The 20,945-nt window shown below is 33.5% G+C and overlaps 1 protein-coding gene across 1 annotated transcript in view; it reads left to right on the top strand.

Annotated features, from left to right (window-relative positions):
- LOC114331432 (doublesex- and mab-3-related transcription factor A2-like) overlaps positions 1-18,060 on the top strand; it is an 87,506-nt gene extending 69,446 nt beyond the window's left edge. The window contains exons 2-3 of the mRNA XM_028281015.2: positions 12,430-12,835; positions 17,055-18,060. Of these exons, the coding sequence (XP_028136816.1) occupies positions 12,430-12,835; positions 17,055-17,355 (707 nt within the window). The 3' untranslated portion in view covers positions 17,356-18,060. The remainder of the gene's footprint in view (positions 1-12,429; positions 12,836-17,054) is intronic.
- Positions 18,061-20,945: the final 2,885 nt, after the last annotated feature.

Consider the following 20,945-nt stretch of genomic DNA (forward strand, 5'->3'; position numbering starts at 1 on the left):
ATATTGAAAATGGTGATTCATTTTTTATTTACATGTTTACTCTGATTGGAGTACGAAGGGTACCATTCTCGTTGCCACTTTACCGCGCTGAGCAGATGGGACGTGAATTATAAATTGTAAAATTCCCTCATCTTCTTTAGTCTCAGCATCCGTTATGGTTTGCAAATTTTAGAAGCCTCGAAGGTGTACCAGAGAAGGTTCCCATTGTTTTTCAATCTGGTGGGATGTAGAGTAATATTTTTAATATTATTTTATGTGCTACCAGATTGAAAACTTAGTCTTTTCCAGTATATTTCATTTTCTAAAGTGAAGTTGCCAGCTCAAATTGCCGTTAATAAAACTCCTACACATTAAAACTTTTTGCTCGGCTAATTGTGACGAAACAAACTTGCAGTTATTTTGACGTTTTCCTCCATTCACTCAGCAAAAGGGCAACCAACGCGCTTGATCGTTCTGAGCCTGAGCCGACCACTCGACCACAAACTTAAAACACAAATTGTTCTCATTTGAAAAGAGTTTTAATGAAGCCGAACGGGAATGTAAACTGTTTTTTAAAATTAAATCTCGGACTGACCGCACTTCAAGTGAGTTGTTTTCATGGAAAATTCTATAACAGCCCTTTTGAAAAAGGCTCTATTCAAAAAATGAACAGAATATAAAAGAGTAAAACTACGAAGTTAATTTTTTTCACTTTATAGTAGGTACTTGACATTTTATTTTCTGTTTCAGAGAGACAGACTAAACCTTTTCAATGCCAGGATTGGAGTAGGGTTTTTAGTTCTTATTAAAGAGATGTACTGTAAATTCTATCGATTTGCGACTGTTTTGGATTGAATACGAAAATATCGACTTAAATTATCATCATCATCAATCAGCCACGTACCTCCGCTGCTGGACATAGGCCTCCCTCAGTAATTTCCAGTGTTCTCTACACTGGGCCGCTTGTAGCCAGTATCTAGTCGGTGGTCGTACTCGGCTTCTTTATAGTTTCTGAGCGTGCCATTTCATCATTTTTCTTGTCCACCGTCCATCTTGTGTTCCAGCTAAGTGCTCTACCCAGTTCCTTAAGCTTCGTAGCTCTTTCGATGACGTATTGAACTCCTGATTTTTGCCTGATTTGTTGGTTTGTTGTGTGGTCTCGAAGGGTCACGTTCAGCATTGCACGCTCCATGGCTCTTTGTGTAACTCTGAGTTTATTCGCGGATTTTTGCGGACTTGAATTATAATTTGTGCTTAAAGGGATAATATAATAGTAAATTAGCCAGTTATGGAGTACCTATAAATTTACTCTAATCAGTACAGGCTACGTGAGATCATTGCTTGTAGCCCCTTGACACTGAATCCAACTATCTCCAGACAGACTCGCTAAATGAGTCTCTAAGGAAAGAAGACAATAATATTCTCTTTGTGATGATGATTTTGGTGGTGTATCAATATTCGTTTTATTCGTTTGTTCTCTTCGTTCTCTTTTTTTTTTCAGTTGATGCTTCAAGCAGTTTTTTCTTTATTTGTTCATTTTCAACCGTCTCTGTCGCTATCCATACCCTTTTCTACCAGCTTCCTTTTCAGAAGTATATGTATAGATCACAGATTTTTTCGCTTTTCGACCTCTGATAATTTTCCAGGAGGATAAGGTCATAATGTGTCAGGCGAGAACACAGACTGATTGCTTGTAGACTTCAAGTGATTTGTTTTCATGGAAAATTCCATAAGAGCCCTTTTGAAAAGGCTCTATTCAAAAAATGAACAGAATATAAAACACTAAAACTACGAAGTTAATTTTTTGCCCTTTATAGTAGGCACTTGACATTTTATTATCTATTTTAGAGAGACAGACTAAACCTTTTCAATCCCAGGATTGGGGTAGGGTTTTTAGTCCTTATTAAAGAGATGTACTGTAAATGCAATCAATTTGTGACTGTTGTGAATTGAATACGAAAATATCGACTTAAATTATCATCATCATCACTCAGCCACGTACCTCCGCTGCTGGACATAGGCCTCCCTCAGTAATTTCCAGTGTTCTCTACACTGGGCCGCTTGTAGCCAGTATCTAGTCGGTGGTCGTACTCAGCTTCTTTATAGTTTCTGAGCATGCCATTTCATTATTCTTCTTGTCCACCGTCCATCTTGTGTTCCAGCTAAGTGCTCTACCCAGTTCCTTAAGCTTCGTAGCTCTTTCGATGACGTATTGAACTCCTGATTTTTGCCTGATTTGTTGGTTTGTTGTGTGGTCTCGAAGGGTCACGTTCAGCATTGGCTCTTTTTGTAACTCTGAGTATATTCGCGGATTTTTGCGGACTTGAATTATAATTTGTGCTTAAAGGGATAATATAATAGTAAATTAGCCAGTTATGGAGTACCTATAAATTTACTCTAATCAGTACAGGCTACGTGAGATCATTGCTTGTAGCCCCTTGACACTGAATCCAACTATCTCCAGACAGACTCGCTAAATGAGTCTCTAAGGAAAGAAGACAATAATATTCTCTTTGTGATGATGATTTTGGTGGTGTATCAATATTCGTTTTATTCGTTTGTTCTCTTCGTTCTCTTTTTTTTTTCAGTTGATGCTTCAAGCAGTTTTTTCTTTATTTGTTCATTTTCAACCGTCTCTGTCGCTATCCATACCCTTTTCTACCAGCTTCCTTTTCAGAAGTATATGTATAGATCACAGATTTTTTCGCTTTTCGACCTCTGATAGTTTTCCAGGAGGATAAGGCCATAATGTGTCAGGCGAGAACACAGACTGATTGCTTGTAGACTTCAAGTGATTTGTTTTCATGGAAAATTCCATAAGAGCCCATATGAAAAAAGCTTATGAACCATGCCATATGAACTGACAAAAGTGACTTGATTTTTATTGCATGTCAATATATTAGCTTAATTTATTTTTGTTTGGTCTTTAAAATTACCCCTAATAGTGGGTTGATATACACAGCACACGACCAACACGCCATATTTACTACCTATGTATGACACGACAAACTAGACTTGTCTGAAAGATCTCTATTTGCCTTACCTTTTCTAATATTTATCTAGATTCAGTACCTTTGTTTGTCTCTACCATGTAGTGATTAAATAGTACTGATTGTGTATTGAGAAATTTCAAGAAAAAATCATTCTGTCTTTTAATATTTGGTAATAACGTTATTTGTCTTGTATTTCATGCGTAGGTTCTTAAATTCACAAGTAAATGGATAGTAAGATGCTTTACAGTTAACCATTTTGTTTATAGTTACTCCTAAAACATTTGTGTGTGGGTAGGTTAAACGAAAAATAATTATTTCCAGCAACTTTAGTTAAACAAAAGTTTAAAATTATGGTGGAGACAAGTAAACTATTACAAATTATAAAAATAAGGGGGAATATAGTAATTTAGTGGACGGATAAACTGTTTTGCCCTAAATGTCCTAAAAGTCCTAAAAGTTTGGGCACAATTTATCGAATTTTTTTATAGAAGAAATTTATGTATAAACTAGTTATTTTAATTTACAACTGAATACTTAACTAAACTTCTTCTTCTTGCCTTCAGTAAGTTATCGTTTTCGAGGTCTTCCCACTGATCGTCTTCCTATTGGGGAACCGTACTACTCTATTTATTAAACTCATACATAAGTAAAAACTTCAAGTTGTACACTGGTATAAAATCGTTTATTAAAAAACTTCATAAAATGTCGTGCAAAACGTTTTCGTTCTAATTCAGAACATCTTCAGTGCATTCTGCTAAGTAATTGTAACTAGCACACTATTCAAAGTGTCAACTTCATAATATATCGTTTACATGTTAAATTTTATGAAAATATGGTGACTAACAGTCGATGTTATAAGATTAAATTAAGTGCATGCTTAAAGGGCAACATGCTTCCCTGCTCGAAAAAAAAACTAGGTACTTGCCAGTTCAACGCATGGGCACAGATCAACTGTGGTATACTGTCAACTAGGTTTAAACTACGGTATACAGTCAACTATTGGGATTTTCCCATTGATTTTACTCTATTTATTGTCATTCGGCTTATGTGGTCATTCCATTCTACTCTTCTGTTTTTCACCCAATTATTAATGTTCTCCATCTTGCATCTCCGTCATAAATCTGTACTTCTAGCTCTGTACCATAGTGTCTTACCATCGATTTTTTGAAGAATTTTCATCTCTGCTATTTCTAGCGTTCTGTTTGTTCTCTCTGTGTCAGGTGATGTTTCTGCCGCCTATGTCATTATTAGTTTGATGACTGTTGTAACGGTCACGTTACAAAATTAGCTCTTTAATTATTATTATAATTATTTTTCCTCGGTCTCCATTTAAATTCTCTAATTTCTCGTATAGGACTACTGGGGTGACGTCATACCTCGGTGATGGAACGTACTCCACCTATCGAGAATGATTTCGTTTTCTGAGAGAGTTTGACGTTTACCTTGGCGGAGAAGCGCCTCTCGTTCTTTACTTGACTGTTGGCTGTTGTGTCGAATAGAGGTACCATATAGAATGGCGGATGATTTCATCCAACTTATTTTATAACATCAAGCAATTTAAAGTAAAGTAAAAAGTTACCAGCAAGGGTTGTCTGGAGTTAGGGAGACATGTGTGTGACAACTCCTGTTGGAGCCTAATAGGAATCATTCGGTGAGATTTATTTTTTTTGTAATAATTTTTTAATTAGCCATTGTCATGTGTTTTTTGTTGTGGAATATTTAAAATATTAGTCCCATTGTTAAACTTTCTTAGTCAATCTATTAAGGGAAGGGTGTAGATGATTTCGATCTTTATATTATCTTTATATCGATCTTTATATTAATGGGGTTTTTGGTTTTACATAACCAAACATTTTTGAAGTCCTCAAATTAATATTGGAAATAATTACCATTTCTCTGTAGGTTTTAAATTTATTGAACATCCAATATTTTATAAATTCAATATATTTTTACAGATATTTCCTCAAATAAATCATTTCAGTGTCATTTGTCCATGTATTCACACTCAAAACAGTTCAAGGTTACCTGAGATTGGTTTTTGTTCCAGTTTTAATGGTCGGTTTTTCTATACTATTGCTTCTAAAAAGTTCCTCAATTATTTCTTCTTCCCTTTACTTTTTGCTCATGTTTAAAATGAGAAATAAAACTGGGAATGTTTTTTAGCCATTTGGGAGAAACCCTACCATGAAGTCATAGACCTTATTTGACCACCTAGAGAAACCACTACAGCCACAGTCAAGTCATCATGGGAGTATGTCGATTTGGGAACAAGCTATGGGAGCGTTCCAGCTCAATTTTCGTCTTGGCACCTGGGCCTACAGGAGTCATGGGGTCGCACCATCCTGGTGCATCATTTTCTAGGATGCAACCGCAACCTCGTTTGGGAACATTTAGTGAGGTGTTTTAGTAACTATTGGTTTTTTTATATTTCAGACTATCTGTTAAATACACTATGTTTTTTTTTCAGATTTAGGTTACCTCTGGTTTTTTTTGACATATTTGTATATTAGATTATTTGGTTCCCAAACTTTGTATCTACGGTAACTTCTTGTGCACAGGAATAAGCCTAGAGAAAATTAGGTTTTTAATACTTTATTATTGGTTTATGTAATTCGGGTAAATTTATTTTTTAATATTACTAGCTTGTTTCCCAAATATTTTACTGTTATTTGCTTTATTCCATTTGTTCGGTTAATTTATGTCATCGTCGGTATTTATCTCAACTTCATTTCTAGTTCATTCCTTGTATATTTAACTTGCGTACTTCATTATTGTATTTTCCCTTAGTGAGGCTTGGGCCTATTTATTTGTTGTATTTTCATCTTTATCAGTTTCCTTTAGTTGTACGTAGCAGGCGTACTATAACCATTTGGTAGAAGACTTATGTAATTTTGTACCCTATATGTTAGTGAGAGGTACTTATACCTGTAATTTTGTAACAGATAACATTATTGTTGTTATCTTAGATATAACTTTTGTATAACTTATGTCATTTTAGAGTTACATGATATATGCTTGTCTAACTCAGAGATTGTTAAAAATCTAGTAGTTATTTTAATAAATATTTATTTATTTTGTATATCATGAATTTTATTATTCCTTTATGTTTGTTATTACAGGTTTGATATATTTAATATTTGACAGCAGTATAAGATACCTGGGAAAATGATCGAAGATCATTTTCATGGCGCCCATGATTTGTTAGATTTATTTATTTTGTTCGTCTTTAGCAATTATCCATCTTCATTCAGTTTCAGTACATTATTCTTATTTTATTATTTCATCTTTTAGTCATCATTACTATCTATATAGAGCTACTGTTCTTCGACAGGCATGCAAACGAGCCGTATCCATCCTTGAGTGTCAAGTGGTTTTCTTGCATCTCTTGCTAGCCAACTCTATTCAGTTTGCCTCTGTCTCTTCCCACGTCTACTTCTATCCCTTCTAATCCCCCTTTCTTCAGTACTACTGCAAAGTAGTATTTTTTCTATTGCGGCTTCTCAACGTAGAAGCCACTACACCCCTTTTCTTTACACACATCCCACATTCTCTTCATTTTTATACCAGTTCTTTTCTTTTTTCTTTTTCCTTACTTCTGTTGGAGTATATCTTTCTTTTTGCTTTCACTCCAACAGAAGTTTTCTTATTTTTGTTACACTGTGTTGTAAATTCTGCCTTTCATTTCTTTTCCGATATTTTTATTTATCCACATTGTTTCATTACGGCTGTTTGCGGACATCAACCTGCGGCTCTGTTTGCTCTATTAACTTGATCTTCCACTTCTGTTTGGATCCATCCGTAGCTAGACATGTTTTTTTCCCTGAAAGCCGTCTGTTGTGAACCGGTTGTACTGCAGACACTTGGCTTATTGTACATCTTCCATTCGTTTATGAAACCCATTCCAGAATTCTGGAACCCTGTACCAGCTTGTACATGTCTAGTGGGTGGGTGCATATATATTTGGAGTCACTTCGATGTGTCCCAAAAATTTTTGCCGCCTCCGATCCAATGCCTCACAGTTATGCAAAATATGGTTGACTGTTTCAAGTTCTCTGTTACAGAGTCTGCAGCTCAAGTCTCCATGAAATAGCCCCATTGTATGCAGGTGACCCTTAACTGTCGCATGTCCAGTGAGGTAAATTGTTATGACTCTGAGCTGATTCCTGCTTGTTTTCAGCAGTAATTCAGCCCTACTAGCACATGTCCGTCCGATATACATCTTGCAATGTGTTTGACCTGGTTCACTCTCCCAGTGTCAGTTGTGTTGGCTTCGGATCCAGGCTTTTTTTCGTTCGCGGACGGTGCTTTTTGGCACTCCCACGGCCGGCTCTGGACCCAGGTATTTTGTAGCTGATGCTCTCTTGCCGAGTGCATCAGCTCTTTCATTGCCGTATATGCCCCGATGACCTGGAACCCATACCAGTATAACACTGTTATGTTATGCCAGTCTGTCAAGTTCTTGTCGACATTCCCACACCAGCCTAGAGTTCTTCTTAGGGTTTATAAGAGCCCCAGTGGCTGCTTGGCTATCTGTGCATATGTTAACCCGCTGCAGTTCGAATGCCCTCAGGTTGATTTCTCTTTCACATTGCAAGAATGAAAAAATCTCTGCCTGAAATACGGAGGTATATTCTCCCAGTGGTAGCTAGACATGTGATGCCTAGAATATTTAAACTCCATCACTTGTTCCATTACCTGACCGTCAAGGTCTAATTTACGTAATAACCATGCATTTATGTTAGTGGATTTGTTGTTACAACCATGCATTTTGTCTTTTTTGGAGAAATTACATGACATATTAAATCTGTAATGATAAGTAAAAAGATCTTACGTTAAGTTTTTTAGTACGTTAAAAAAAATCGATGAAAAGTAATATAAATCGACTGATTTTCATCTATACGCTGTGAGCTCGTACGTCTAGGGGATATTTACAAATTCGCGAGCGCCAGTAGTGGAAAGTCTGTAAACGTTTACCGGAAATTTGACATAAATGTCAAAGTGATTAATTTAAAATTAAAATTAAAAACATTAATTATAAAAAATATTAGTTGGTCAAAGCTGTGGTAAATATTTTTACCTTAAATATACTTACGTCTTAAATACTGAATTTAAGTTTTTTTAATGTTCCGTAATATGTAATTATAAATTAATCTTAGCGCCATCTACACGATAATTGTGAAAGTATCAGAAGTAAGAAATTCATATTTTATCAATAGAACGTCAAAATGATTAGCAAAATCTTAAAAAAATCGATTACAATTTAATTACTTTTTTGCGTTGTAAATATTAAGCGATGACAATTAAATAATAAATTTAAAAATTACCGGTAAAAGTTGAATTAATAACCGCTAGGAACGACACCAGCGAAGCTCAGAGCGTATATTGTAATACTTCAAAAATGCGTTGACATTAAATCGCTTTTCAGCATTTTTTATCGATTTTTTAAAATACTTATGTACTAAAAATCTTAATCAATATCGATATTTTTTTACTTAAGACTTTTTACTTATCAGTACCTACAATTCAGGGCCGGCGTAGCTAAGCGGTAGTGTGCTTGGCTCGCATGCCGGTGGTCCGGAGTTCAAATCCTACCGCCGGCAAGAACAACTAGACATTTTTAAAATGTTTATAGGCCCCAGGTCGACTCAGCCTGAATAAAATGAGTACCTTGGGTAAATCCAGGGGTAATAATAGGCGGTTGAATAGTAGAACTGGACCTGTTACCTTCCTTGTATACCGTAGGCCCTAGATATAGCAGATTACGCTGCTATACTTCCAAAGCCACGTGAGCGGTATAAACCGGGAGACTATTATTTAGTCTGGGCTGATTATCGGAGAATAGGCCATTTTTGGGAAAAGTTATTTACCAGCAATTTTATTGCTGGAATCGAATTATAAGATCCTATTTATTAATAATATAGGTATGCAAAGTCCTCAGATAGTGTGCTACTTTTTTTATGAACAAAATGGCCCCGAAAATCGTGTTTTTTCAATTATTGCTCTATAACTCCAAAGATTTTAACTTTACAACAAAAACACCCAAATAAAAATTCACCGTGATTAAATTCTGCATAGATACGTGTTTTTCCCGATCTGCTCCGACGAAAATTTTCCTCGGAAAATGCGGGTTTTCCCAACAAAATCTTTAACTTTCAAATAAAGTTTTAGATAAGTAATTATTTACCAATAATTAAATAATTTGGTGACTTAAAAGCCTTCTTGGTTTAGATTATAGTTCCAGAAGCTGGTGAAGATTAAACGAATATTTTAGCAACAATTCAATTCTTAATTAATAATTTACGGTCGCAATAATAACCAAAATAATTATGATACACTGATTAAACTTTGAAATCTTATAAAGATGAGATGCCTATTTAATATTTTGTCGACAAAATATAAATTTTTTATTTTTTTGCATAATCTTTAAATGTTAAAAAAAATAGTTATAAACAAATTAACGTTCCTCAGAAAGTTTTTATTATATTATAATTTTAAGAAATAGCTAAAATGCGCATTTCAAATATCTTGAAAATGAATGCCTTAAAACTTTTTTGCAACCATTTGCAAAAAAGTTATGAAACAGCAAAATAAACATACGATTACTACGGTATTTAAAATTTTTCTTATTTCTTTCAAAGCGTAGAAGTGAGTTTAAAGTACAAGCTAATTATTTATACAAAAATATCGACTATCAGTTTAATGGTTATATTTTAATTAAAGATTATAAATATATTTTTTTGTAATTTACACGCGCGAAAGTAGAATAATACAGTACCGTAGCTACCCGCCCACATACACAACTCGCGCGAGTTTAAGCGTGTCAGTCGCTTCGAGTGAACATTTTATCTCCGGCTCTGTATCAAGCCTACTTTCGCGCTAAAAATTACAAAAAAAAGTATTTTTAATCTTTGATTAAAATATAACCATTGCACTAATTTTTTACATTCTTTGTGAGTAATTAGATTGTACCATAAACTCACTTTTAAGCTTTAAAACAATTAAAACAAATTATAAACAACGGAGAATTCGTATATTTACTTTGCTGTTTCATAACTTTTTTGCAAATGGTTGGAAAATTTTTTTAAAGCATTCATTTTCAAGACTTATGAAATACGCTTTTTAAGTATTTTTTAAAATTAGAATATAATAAAGAGTTTCTGAGAAATGTTAATTTGTTTATAACAATTTTTTTTAACATTTAAAGATTATGCAAAAAAATGAAAAATTTATATTTTGTCGACAAAATATTAAATAGGCATCACACCTTTATATTCTTTCTAAGTTTGATCAATGTCTCATGATTATTTTGGTTGCTATTGCGACTGTAAATTGTTAATTTACAATTGAATTGTTGCTAAAATATTCGTTTCATTTTCACCGGCTTCTGAATTTATCATCTATAACAAGAAAGCTTTTATTTCACCAAGCTATATAATTATTGATAAATAATTACTAGCCCAAAAAATTTATTTGAAAATTCGAGATTTTGTTGGGAAAACCCACATTTTCCGAGGAAAATTTTCGTCGGAGCAAATCGGGAAAAACATGTCTCTATGCAGAATTAAATTGGGGTGAATTTTTATTTGAGTGTTTTTTGTGTAAAGTTAAAATCTTCGGAGTTATAGAGCAATAATTGAAAAAAATACGATTTGTCGGCGCCATTTTGTTTATAAAAAAAGTAGCACACTATATGCGGACTTTGCATACCTATATTAATAATATATAGGATCTTATAATTCGATTCCAGCAATAAAATTGCTGGTAAATAACCTTTCTTTGTACTTTACTAATTAGACCAGCGTATTATAACTATTTTTTTTTCAAAATTTAAAGATTATGCAAAAAAAAAGAAAAATTTATATTTTGTCGATAAATTATTAAATAAGCATCTCATCTTTATAATCTTTATAAGTTTGATCAATGTATCATGATTATTTTGGTTATTATTGCGATCGTAATTTTTAATTAACAATTGAATTGTTGCTAAAATATTCGCTTAATTTTCACCGGCTTCTGGAATTACAATCTACACCAAGAAAGCTTTGATGTCACTAAGTTATTTAATTATTGATTAATAATTACTTACCTAAAATTTTATTTGAAAATTAGAGTTTTTGTTAGGAAAACCCGCATTTTCCGAGAAAAATTTTCGTCGGAGAAAATCGAGAAAAACATATCTATATGCAGAATTTCATTGCGGTGAATTTTTATTAAGATGTTTTTGTTGTAGAGTTAAAATCTTCGGAGTTATAGAGCAATAATTGAAAAAAATACGATTTGTCGGCGCCATTTTGTTTATAAAAAAAGTAGCACACTATCTGCGGACTTTGCATACCTATATTATTAATATATAGGATCTTATAATTCGATTCCAGCAATAAAATTGCTGGTAAATAACTTTTCCATGAATTTTGCTAATTAGCCCAGAGTATTATAGTACAGAAATTTTCTGACGGTTATATCAAATTGGTGCCTCATACGTTGTAAAATCATCTTCACTTTGAGAGATTAGCATTGCATGGCATCGTCTGCATAGCTGATTAGTTTAAGGTGTTTTCCCCCCATTTGGCATCCTTTTGTAGTTCTTACTTTTTTATTATTTCATCCATGATCAGTGAACAATAGGGTACTCAGTGAATCTCCCTGTCTTATCCAATTACCAGCTTCAGTTGGGTCAGCTAGTTCTTCTTCTACTTTTACTTTTATTGTGTTGTTCTAGTGGATATTTTAGATCGATTTAATTATTCCTAGGAGTACCTCTCTTGCGACAATAAATGTATAGCGTCCTTTAATTTGACCCTGTCAAATACATTCTTAAAGTCCACGAAACATAAGTATGCCTGTTTGTTGTAAGTTAACGAACTAAACTCTACTATCGAATTATGTGGAGTGGGCCATTCTGTTTTACTAGGAGCAAATTTCTTCGAATGTTTCTCATGAGGTGCTGGACGGGATTCAGATCAATTTCTCTGTTTTTCGTAAATTCGTCATCTTAAAATTGTTCTTCATTTTGGGCTTCCCAGCCTCCATGAAAAGCCTTCCTAAATAGTAAAGTCTCTTTCCTATAAAGGTTTTTTAATCATATTTAGGACATTAAAAGAATATCCGATTTAGATCTCCCAACCCAACAGTATTATTATCTCTGTTATTATATCTCTGTTAATATATCGATCATATCTGTTACCACAAGAACAGTTAGGTGACTCAATAATATTAACTCTTTATCAGAGGGCAGGAAAACCTTCCTGATTTAGTTTCCAGTTTCAATTTTGTAATAATAGATTTACAGAATTGGCAACTGGGCATGAAAGATGATAAACGCTTGTGGCAAGGTGTTTACATAAATATGTAATATTTTGATATATGATTTCCCACTGTTTTCTACTCATGTATCTAAATATTAATGTTTTAATAGTTATTTCAATGACTAGTGTTTTAATACTCTATTTTGTTTCAGCTTCCAAAAGGCCCAGAATCAACGTCGAAGAATGCCAGTTAGAAGAATCAGACTCAGATCAAGAAGAAATTAAAAGAAGTCAGCACTCGTCGCCAATAAATCCCCAACCTACTCCTTTAGCTCCTACCCCATCACCAGACCCAGTAACAAGTCCAGATCCAGACCTAGACGTCGAAGAAGACACGCAATCAGAAGCCCCCGAAAACCTTTCAGTCAAAAGGGAAAAACCGCCAAGTCCTGAAACCCCTCCCCACCAACAGGCGTCAAATTTTATGCCGTACCAACATCCCTTTGCACAGTTTCCACCTCAATTTCAACCTGCCTATCCGCAGAGGAGCCCTATTGATGTATTGATGAGGGTGTTTCCGGGCAGGCGAAGATCGGACGTCGAGGCACTTTTACAAAGGTAATTTCGCTTCTTTTTACTTTTCCTTCTTAAAAACGCTTTTTCCCTCCAATTTCTTAAGTCTATTTCTGACAAGTCTTGCTTTACTACTTCCAACCATTTCTTCTTTGGACGCCGGTTTTATTTTTCCCTCCTTCCGTATGGTTTCGGTAACATTTCAGTTCTCTGGCATTCTTATATTATGACAAAGCCATCTATCTCTTTGAGCTCGTAATTCTATACTCTCCTATTTTCCTCCGAAGATTTTTCAGAGCACCTTCCTTTCCCAAATCTCATTCGATTTTTGTCTACCTCTTTTCCTTTCTTTCCCGTGTTCATTATAGTTACTCCTAAGTATATAAATTCTGACACTTTTTCAAAACTATAGACAGCCTCTGCTATAGACTCATTATTCACTATTTTTGAATAGATAATAACACCCATTACTTTACCCGTGAGTAATAGTTCATTACTCACGGGCTGAAGTTACTCACGGGTCATTACTCATAGGTTGAAGTTAGATTCAAGTGGTGCATGGCACTTTTAATATACTTATTATTAACAAATAAAATTACTTAAACTTGTTTATTTAATAAAGAAATCATTGTAACTTATATCAACATTATAAGATATAACGAAAAATGTTTAAAAGATTTTTACAATTGATCAGTACATTTTTACGTCTAAATTTCAACATTTGACATTTTAGGATTGACGTTATTAAAAGATAAATATAAACAATGGGTATTAATTCCGTAAAAGGGTTTACGGATATGAAATTTATATCAATGAATTCTGTTTCACTTACTGTTGATTGTACAATAGATTTTTATTTGGAGCACACGATCTTTTTCATGTAATTGCCTTAAAATATGTCTTATTTTTAAAAGCCACGCCATTATATTCCATGACATTAATGACAACTGTTATCTAACAGTGTTGCCATAGTTATATAAAATATGTCTTTTTATGAAAAAATAAAATCTTTCGATTTTAAATAATGTTAGTAGTTGATAATTATATTTTTCTACAAATCCAAATAAAAAAAATCGTAGAAAAAGTATAGTATTCTACTCGCCTACGGCTCGTGTTGCAAACTTCATCATCGTGAGCAATAGCCATCATTACATGCTCGTTGAATAATATAATAATGTAACCTTAGTTTTGACCGTAGCCATTATTTTGAATTAATTTTAACATACTTATTTGATCAGTAGTTGTTCTTCCTGGTTTAAACCCTCTCTAATATTCTCCGATAATTTTGTTTTTACATTTCATTCATCTTTTTCTAACAATTTTTGGTAGTATTTTACAGACTACTTCTAATAATTCTATAGTTTTCGTACTCCATCTTGCCACATTTTTTGTATTATGTAGAACAAATAATGCATTGTTTTGCATTTCTAACTTTTGCTAAATTGCTAATTAGTACATTCATTAACGGTAAAATATTGCAAGACCTCTAAATTCTAAAGAACCGCTCCGATTTAGAAAAAATTTTGCAAATAAGCTCATTTTATCCTTCTCTTCAAAAGTGATATGACTACAATGTGTGCTTTTTATTTTTGAGGGGTGAAAACTACCCTTTTTTACCAAAAATTAAAAACAGCCGATATAAGCGTTATTTAAATCTAAATTATGTGTAGGTAGGTTAAATAGTATGTTAAATATAGGAATTTTATTGTTTCTCATATTGAAATGTATTGTTTATAACTATTTTTAAACCCTTAAAAACTACCCTCTAAATAAGAATTTGTATAAAAAGAATTTTGTAATTTTAAATTAGGTAATGATGTATTTTGTAGTGATCTAAACTTTATTTTATATTTGCAATTTAGTTTATTAAGTATTTAATATTTTCAACCCTTATAAATTACCCCTACAAATAGATTTATTAGATCATTCACTAACGGTAAAATATTGCAAAACCTGTGAATTTTAAACAACCGCTTAGGTTGACATGAAATTTGGCATTCACATAGCTAATAAGTTAAGGAAAAAAGTGATATAGTACCGATGTGTACTTTTGCCCTGGGGGTGAGTTTCACTCCTTCTCGGGGGTGAAAAAATATAGGTCCAAAATAAGTCCGAAAATGGATAAACTGACTAATTCTAAGCAACTTTTGTTCTATAAAGTTTTTTCACTAAGTCAATACTTTTCGGGTTATTTGCGAGTGAATATGTTCATTTTTCAACAAAAGAACTACGTTGTTAAACGGTTTTTCGCAAATAACTCAAAAAGTAAGTATTTTATCGAAAAAATATTCCGAGCAGAAATATAGATTATGAAAAACTGAAAAAATCTGTGTATGTATGAAGTTTGGAGACCTAGTAGAACCAAAGTCGTAGCTAATGAAGTTCCAAGATACGGGGTGTTGAGATTTCTCTTACAAAGTGGAGATTTATTGATTGCTCTAAAACCGGTTGAGATATGCAAATGAAATTTGGTGGGTTTTAAGAGGTAGTTATTACGCATTTATTGACAGACTTACTATTAAGAATTTTATATTCACCATTGGCGCGCAAACGGGTACTAGTATGAATTAAAAAAAAAATAGTACGCCACTGAGGTATTTCAAATTAAAAAGCATTTTTGAGTTCCCTATTTTATTTTTGACAGAAAATATATCTTCCCTTTTTTTCATACGATGCGCCTTTTTCATGAAAAAAGAATAAAATACTTATATCAACGCTTAAAAAGTATTCGACATAAGTTTCAATATGGTTTTTTAACGATAACTTCTGTAGTTTTCAAGATATTTCATTGTTCCAAAGCTTATTTTGTGGGGAATTATAGGTGCTAAAAGTATTCAGAAGCTGGACTTTCTGGAGGTCTTTGATTTTTAAAGCATGCGATTCAAAGTATATAAATATCTCACTCAGTGTTTACCATAGAGACATTGAAAAAACTGAATAAGTTTTAGTATAAAAAATACTACATTTTAGTATTGACATATATTTTTCAGATTTCTTTTAGTTTTCAAGTAATTTTGGAAAAATGGAAAACATTTATAAAATATCAAAAAATAATTTAATACTAAATTGAAATTTTTTTCAAACCTAAGCACTTTAAACTGGTTAAAATCTAAGAACGCATAGTCAGGCTATAAATAAACCTAATTGTTTATGGAATAATGTTAATTTTTATTTTTGTGGAAAATTCACCAATTTAAGTAATTATTCTTTTGATTTTTCAACGACATAATCGTTTTGTTTTTGTAATAACTCAGCCATTTTTTATCCAAATCACTTTTATCATAGCACCTTTTAAAGGTATCAGTAAAATATTTAAAAGATGTCTCCAGAATTTTTTTCTAAAAATCTCTATTTCTTGCGTTATTTAATGATAAAATGTTTGATTCAAGGTTAATTCGAAAAAACCCCGATTTTAAGTAGGCTGTAACTTAGGTTGTGCTATTGCTATAATAATTTAAAGAACACCACTCCATTCACTAATTGAATAGGTTTCTTTTTGATTATAACGACTTTTTCGTAAAAATGCATAATTTTAGAGATATGTTTGAAAATCCACTCAAAAATATGCATTTTTCATGTAGGAAATCATCAATTTCGATCGTGAATAACTTGCTAAATATCAATTTACCGAAAAAGTCGTATATAAGATTCTTTACTCAGAATTAAAATATCTATCAATTGCCGAGGTTATTTTGAGGTTAAATATTTCCACCCCCGAAAAGGGGTGGTACCCACCCCCAGAGCAAAAGCACACATCGGCACAATATCACTTTTTTTCTTTGACGTATTATCTATATGTATTCCAAATTTCAAGTCAATCCAAGCGGTTCTTTAAAGTTTACCGCAAAAACCGTCAAAGAATGGACTAAATATCAAACGGAATATTTTTTTTCAGTTTTTCACCGCCTTCCTTAAAAATTTCAGCTTTGATACCACTTTCTCCTGCCAATTAGTTATTTATTTGTTGGTTTATTGGAATAAAAACAATTAATTTAGTCAAAGGCTTTTTAATGCCCTTTTATTTCTTTTCTTTTCTTTTCTTTTCTTTTCTTTTCTTTTCTTTTCTTTTCTTTTCTTTTCTTTTCTTTTCTTTTCTTTTCTTTTCTTTTCTTTTCTTTTCTTTTCTTTTCTTTTCTTTTCTTTTCTTTTCTTTCTTTTCTTTCCTTTTCTTCTCTTCTCTTTTCTTTTTTATTTCTTTATATATATTTTATATTTTTTTTATTTATTATTTATGAATGTTTCAGCATGATGTATATTGTTACAGATGTAAAGGAGATGTTCTCCAAGCCATGGAGCTTATGGTAAGCGGCAGCCACGAAGAACTATCCACGCCATCAGCATTTTCTCCACTCGGCCCACCGACAAATTTTCACAGGTACAGTCCATCAAGGAGGTTTCTCTCCGCTCCCTATGCCGGCACTGGCTATCTGCCCACAGTCATTAGACCGCCCCCAGACTACATGTCGCTCGTGGGACCAGTACACGATCTCTACAAGAACGAGAACACCGCAGCTTCCTCTCCTGGTTCCAACACTGGATCAGATAAGACGAGTTACTCGGAATAGCCCCAAATGTTCGACCATCGGGGTTACGAGTATCACTAAGAGTAAGCAGAAACCTGTAAAATTTGTGACCAATAGGTGTATATAATTCTGGATAAATTTTCTATAAAAAAGATGGTGGTGCTTTTTGTAGAAATTATCCATAAAAAGTGAAATTTAGGTGTACATTTTTACAAATAACTAGAGAATGTTAAATTGTAGTGGTACAAGAGATGATAGGTTGATGATGACGTTAATATTATTAATACTTTTTTTTATAAAATTCCAGTTAAAATCGACGATTTTAATAATATTCTATTGCGTATTGATACATAATCTTTCGCATATTACTGTAAGTTGGTCGATCCGTCTTGTTGGTCGATGATCCAAATAATATTTAAGATTCAAATCAGGTGAACGAGGGGGCCATTCAATACTACCTAATGACCTAATCCAGCAATCCATTGTCCGAAAAATGTCTGATCTAAAGAACGCCGAACATTTGCACCAAAATGAGCTGAATCTCCGTCTTGCTTAAACTATATCAGATTAAAATTTACTCCAAACTTGTTTTTCAAGGCAGGTATAATCTCATTATTTCTAAGTAGTATTTCATAATTGAAAGGTAAAGTTTTCAATCCTAATAGCGACATTAAAGAGATTGAAAAATATTAAAAATATTACTAAAAGATTTTTAAATCGAAAACTTATTGGTCCATTTCCTTGGTAACACCTCCAAGGCTTCTAAAATTTGCAAGCCAGATGGATGCTGCAGTCAAGACAAAGGGAGGGAATTCTAAAAAGTTGCAATTCACAACCCCCGTCTGCAGCTTGGTAAAGTTCCAACGGAAAATGGACCTAGTTACTCTATAGAAGTAACACTAATATAAAATAAAATAAAAATGTATACCATTTTTATTCAGTTGCAATGCTAAGGCAAAACAATCTTACTTTCACTTAGAACAGGGAGCACAGTGCAGCATCTGAATCGACGATTTTCGACTCTTATTGGAGCAGAGAGCAGACTGCAGGCCTACGCCTCTCCGATGATGACTCCAATAAGAGTCGAAAATCGTCGATTCGGAGTGCTGGACTGGGCTCCCTGTTCTAAGTGAAAAATAATATTATTTTGCCTTCGCATTGCAACTGAATAAAAATGGTATACATTTTTATTTTATTTCATAATTATCGCTATTACATTTCCTTCTATAAACAATGGACCAATTAACTGAGTACTCACTATACCCAACCATATATTTAGTTTAGTTGTTGTGGTCTTGGAGTAGTTTTCATGTGTCCAGTATAGATTTTACCTAACTCCAATGCCTTAAATTTTGGCAATTTACAGTCCCAATCAGTATAAATATTGCTTCGTCGGAAAAACATATCTTGTTAACGAAGATCTCGTCATTTACAATTTTATTCATCATTACTTCACGAAACTCTAATCTTTGTTCGTAGTCACCTTCATTTAGTTTACACGCTAGATTGAAGAATCACCTACATAATGTATTTGTGCAGCTCCGCATGAGGATTTATGTAGATCTTCAATGAAACTCTGCATTAAATTCAAGTTTAATTGCAATTTATAAAAGATTTTGGTCTACTTCTTCGAATGTGGTACTCCAGTTTCCTCAAAGAGCTTTACAATTTTGTGTACCGCCGTCTTATGGATAGACAAATTTCTTGTGAAAGTATCGCTGAACTGGCTACTTCACTGAAGATCTTTTTCTATTTCCGCAGTCTGTGATGGCAGATCTTTTAAAAACAAATAAAACAACTATTCTTCTTCTTCTTATGCAATCCACTAATGGATGTTCGCGATCCCGTTTGACCATTTTTATCTCCTCTTGCAGTATGTATTAGGTCTCCTATATTTCTTAGCCCTGCCCATTATTTGACATTACGGAACCATGACAATTTCTTCCTGCCCACTCCGCTTCTTCCTTTGATCTTTCCTTCAATTAAGGTTTGCAGAAACTGGTATCTTTTGTTTCTAATTAGGTGCTCCAGGTATGCCGTTTTCCTCGTATGCCGTTTAATTGTGCATAGCAGTTGTCGTTCTGTACCAATTCTTCTCAGGATTTCTTCATTTGGTATTCGTGCAGTTTAAACAACTCTTAGCTTTAGTTATTAATACAATTTGAGCTGTATCAGCCAAGAGAGCAGGATGGTTTTGGCTCCAACAACGGTACAAATGATCACCTACAGTGTATAAAAGTCTTGATTGAAAAATCAATTAGTAACAATAGACCTCTAGTTCTAACGTTTACAGATTTCCATAAAGCGTGTTTGATGCTATCGAACTACCCGCACTTCTAAAGGCATTGGAAGAGTGTCGCATTAATCATAGGTACACCAATATTATAGAAAATATATACAGAAATGCTGCAACAACTATAAATCTGCACGGTCCTACTAATAAGATACATATTATATCAGGAGAGGTATTTGACAGGGAGATACTATGTCGCATAAATTGTTCATTACTTGAACATGCTTTGAAGACACTGGAATGGGAAAATAAAGGAATAAATATCGATGATGAGATGCTTAGTCATCTACGATTCACAGATGATATTGTTCTGATTTCAGATGACCTAAAAACTGCCAATAATATGTTGAATGAACTCAGCGATGCAGCACGTAAAGTAGGTCTTAATATTAATTACCAAAAGACAAAAATGATGACGAATTTAGTTCTAAGCCATCCTTTAAAGGTAGAAGACGTCGAAATTGAAGTTGTTTACAGCTACCTTGGACATATGGTAAAAATTAGTAGAGACAATCAAACTGCTCAGCTGCTAAGAAGAATAACTCTGGGATGGGCTGCATATGGAAGACTGCGTGATATTTTTAAAGGTGATGTACCTATCAGCTTAAAGAGAAGAGCTTTTAATCAATGTGTTCTGCCTGTTCTTACATATATGGTGCAGAGACATCTGCACGAAAACTACAAGTGACGCAACGTAGAATGGAAAGATCATTGTTGGGCATAACGTTAAGAGATTGGGTAAGAAACGAAGAAATTCGTAGAAGTGGTGTAGAAGACCTTATAAAACATATAGCCAAAATTAAATGGAAGTGGGCAGGATACGTCGCTAGAATAAAATGAAACGATGATATGTGGACCAAAAAAAAACTTGTAGTCGAGACCTAGAGCGGATAGACGAAACCCGGGAAGACCACCAACAAGATGGACTGACGACATAAAGAGGATTTATACCAACTGGATTGCACAGCGCAAGATAGATTTGATTGGAAGTTTTTCGAGGAGTCCTATATTCAGCAATGGACGACTATGGGCTGATGATGATTAATACATTAACAAATTTTTTTGTTTGCATGGAAAAATAAAATGAAAACTTTAATAAAATAACTTTTTCGTCGCAGCAGATATGGGAACAATTAAAAGAGAGCCAGGGAGCAACGGGAGTTTAGAAGTTTAGTCCGTGAGTTTCCGGTCGAACAATCACATCAAAATTTAATTATAAAATACATATGAATCAAGTCTCATCCCTAGCTTTTCATCGGGAAGGGCGACCCTGTCTGTATTGAATACATGAAGCCAGTTATTAGGTCTCTATTGTTAGCCTGTAGCTACCAGATCGTAT

The sequence above is a fragment of the Diabrotica virgifera genome, chromosome 6, assembly GCF_917563875.1.
Source record: "Diabrotica virgifera virgifera chromosome 6, PGI_DIABVI_V3a".
Classification (NCBI taxonomy): domain Eukaryota; kingdom Metazoa; phylum Arthropoda; class Insecta; order Coleoptera; family Chrysomelidae; genus Diabrotica; species Diabrotica virgifera.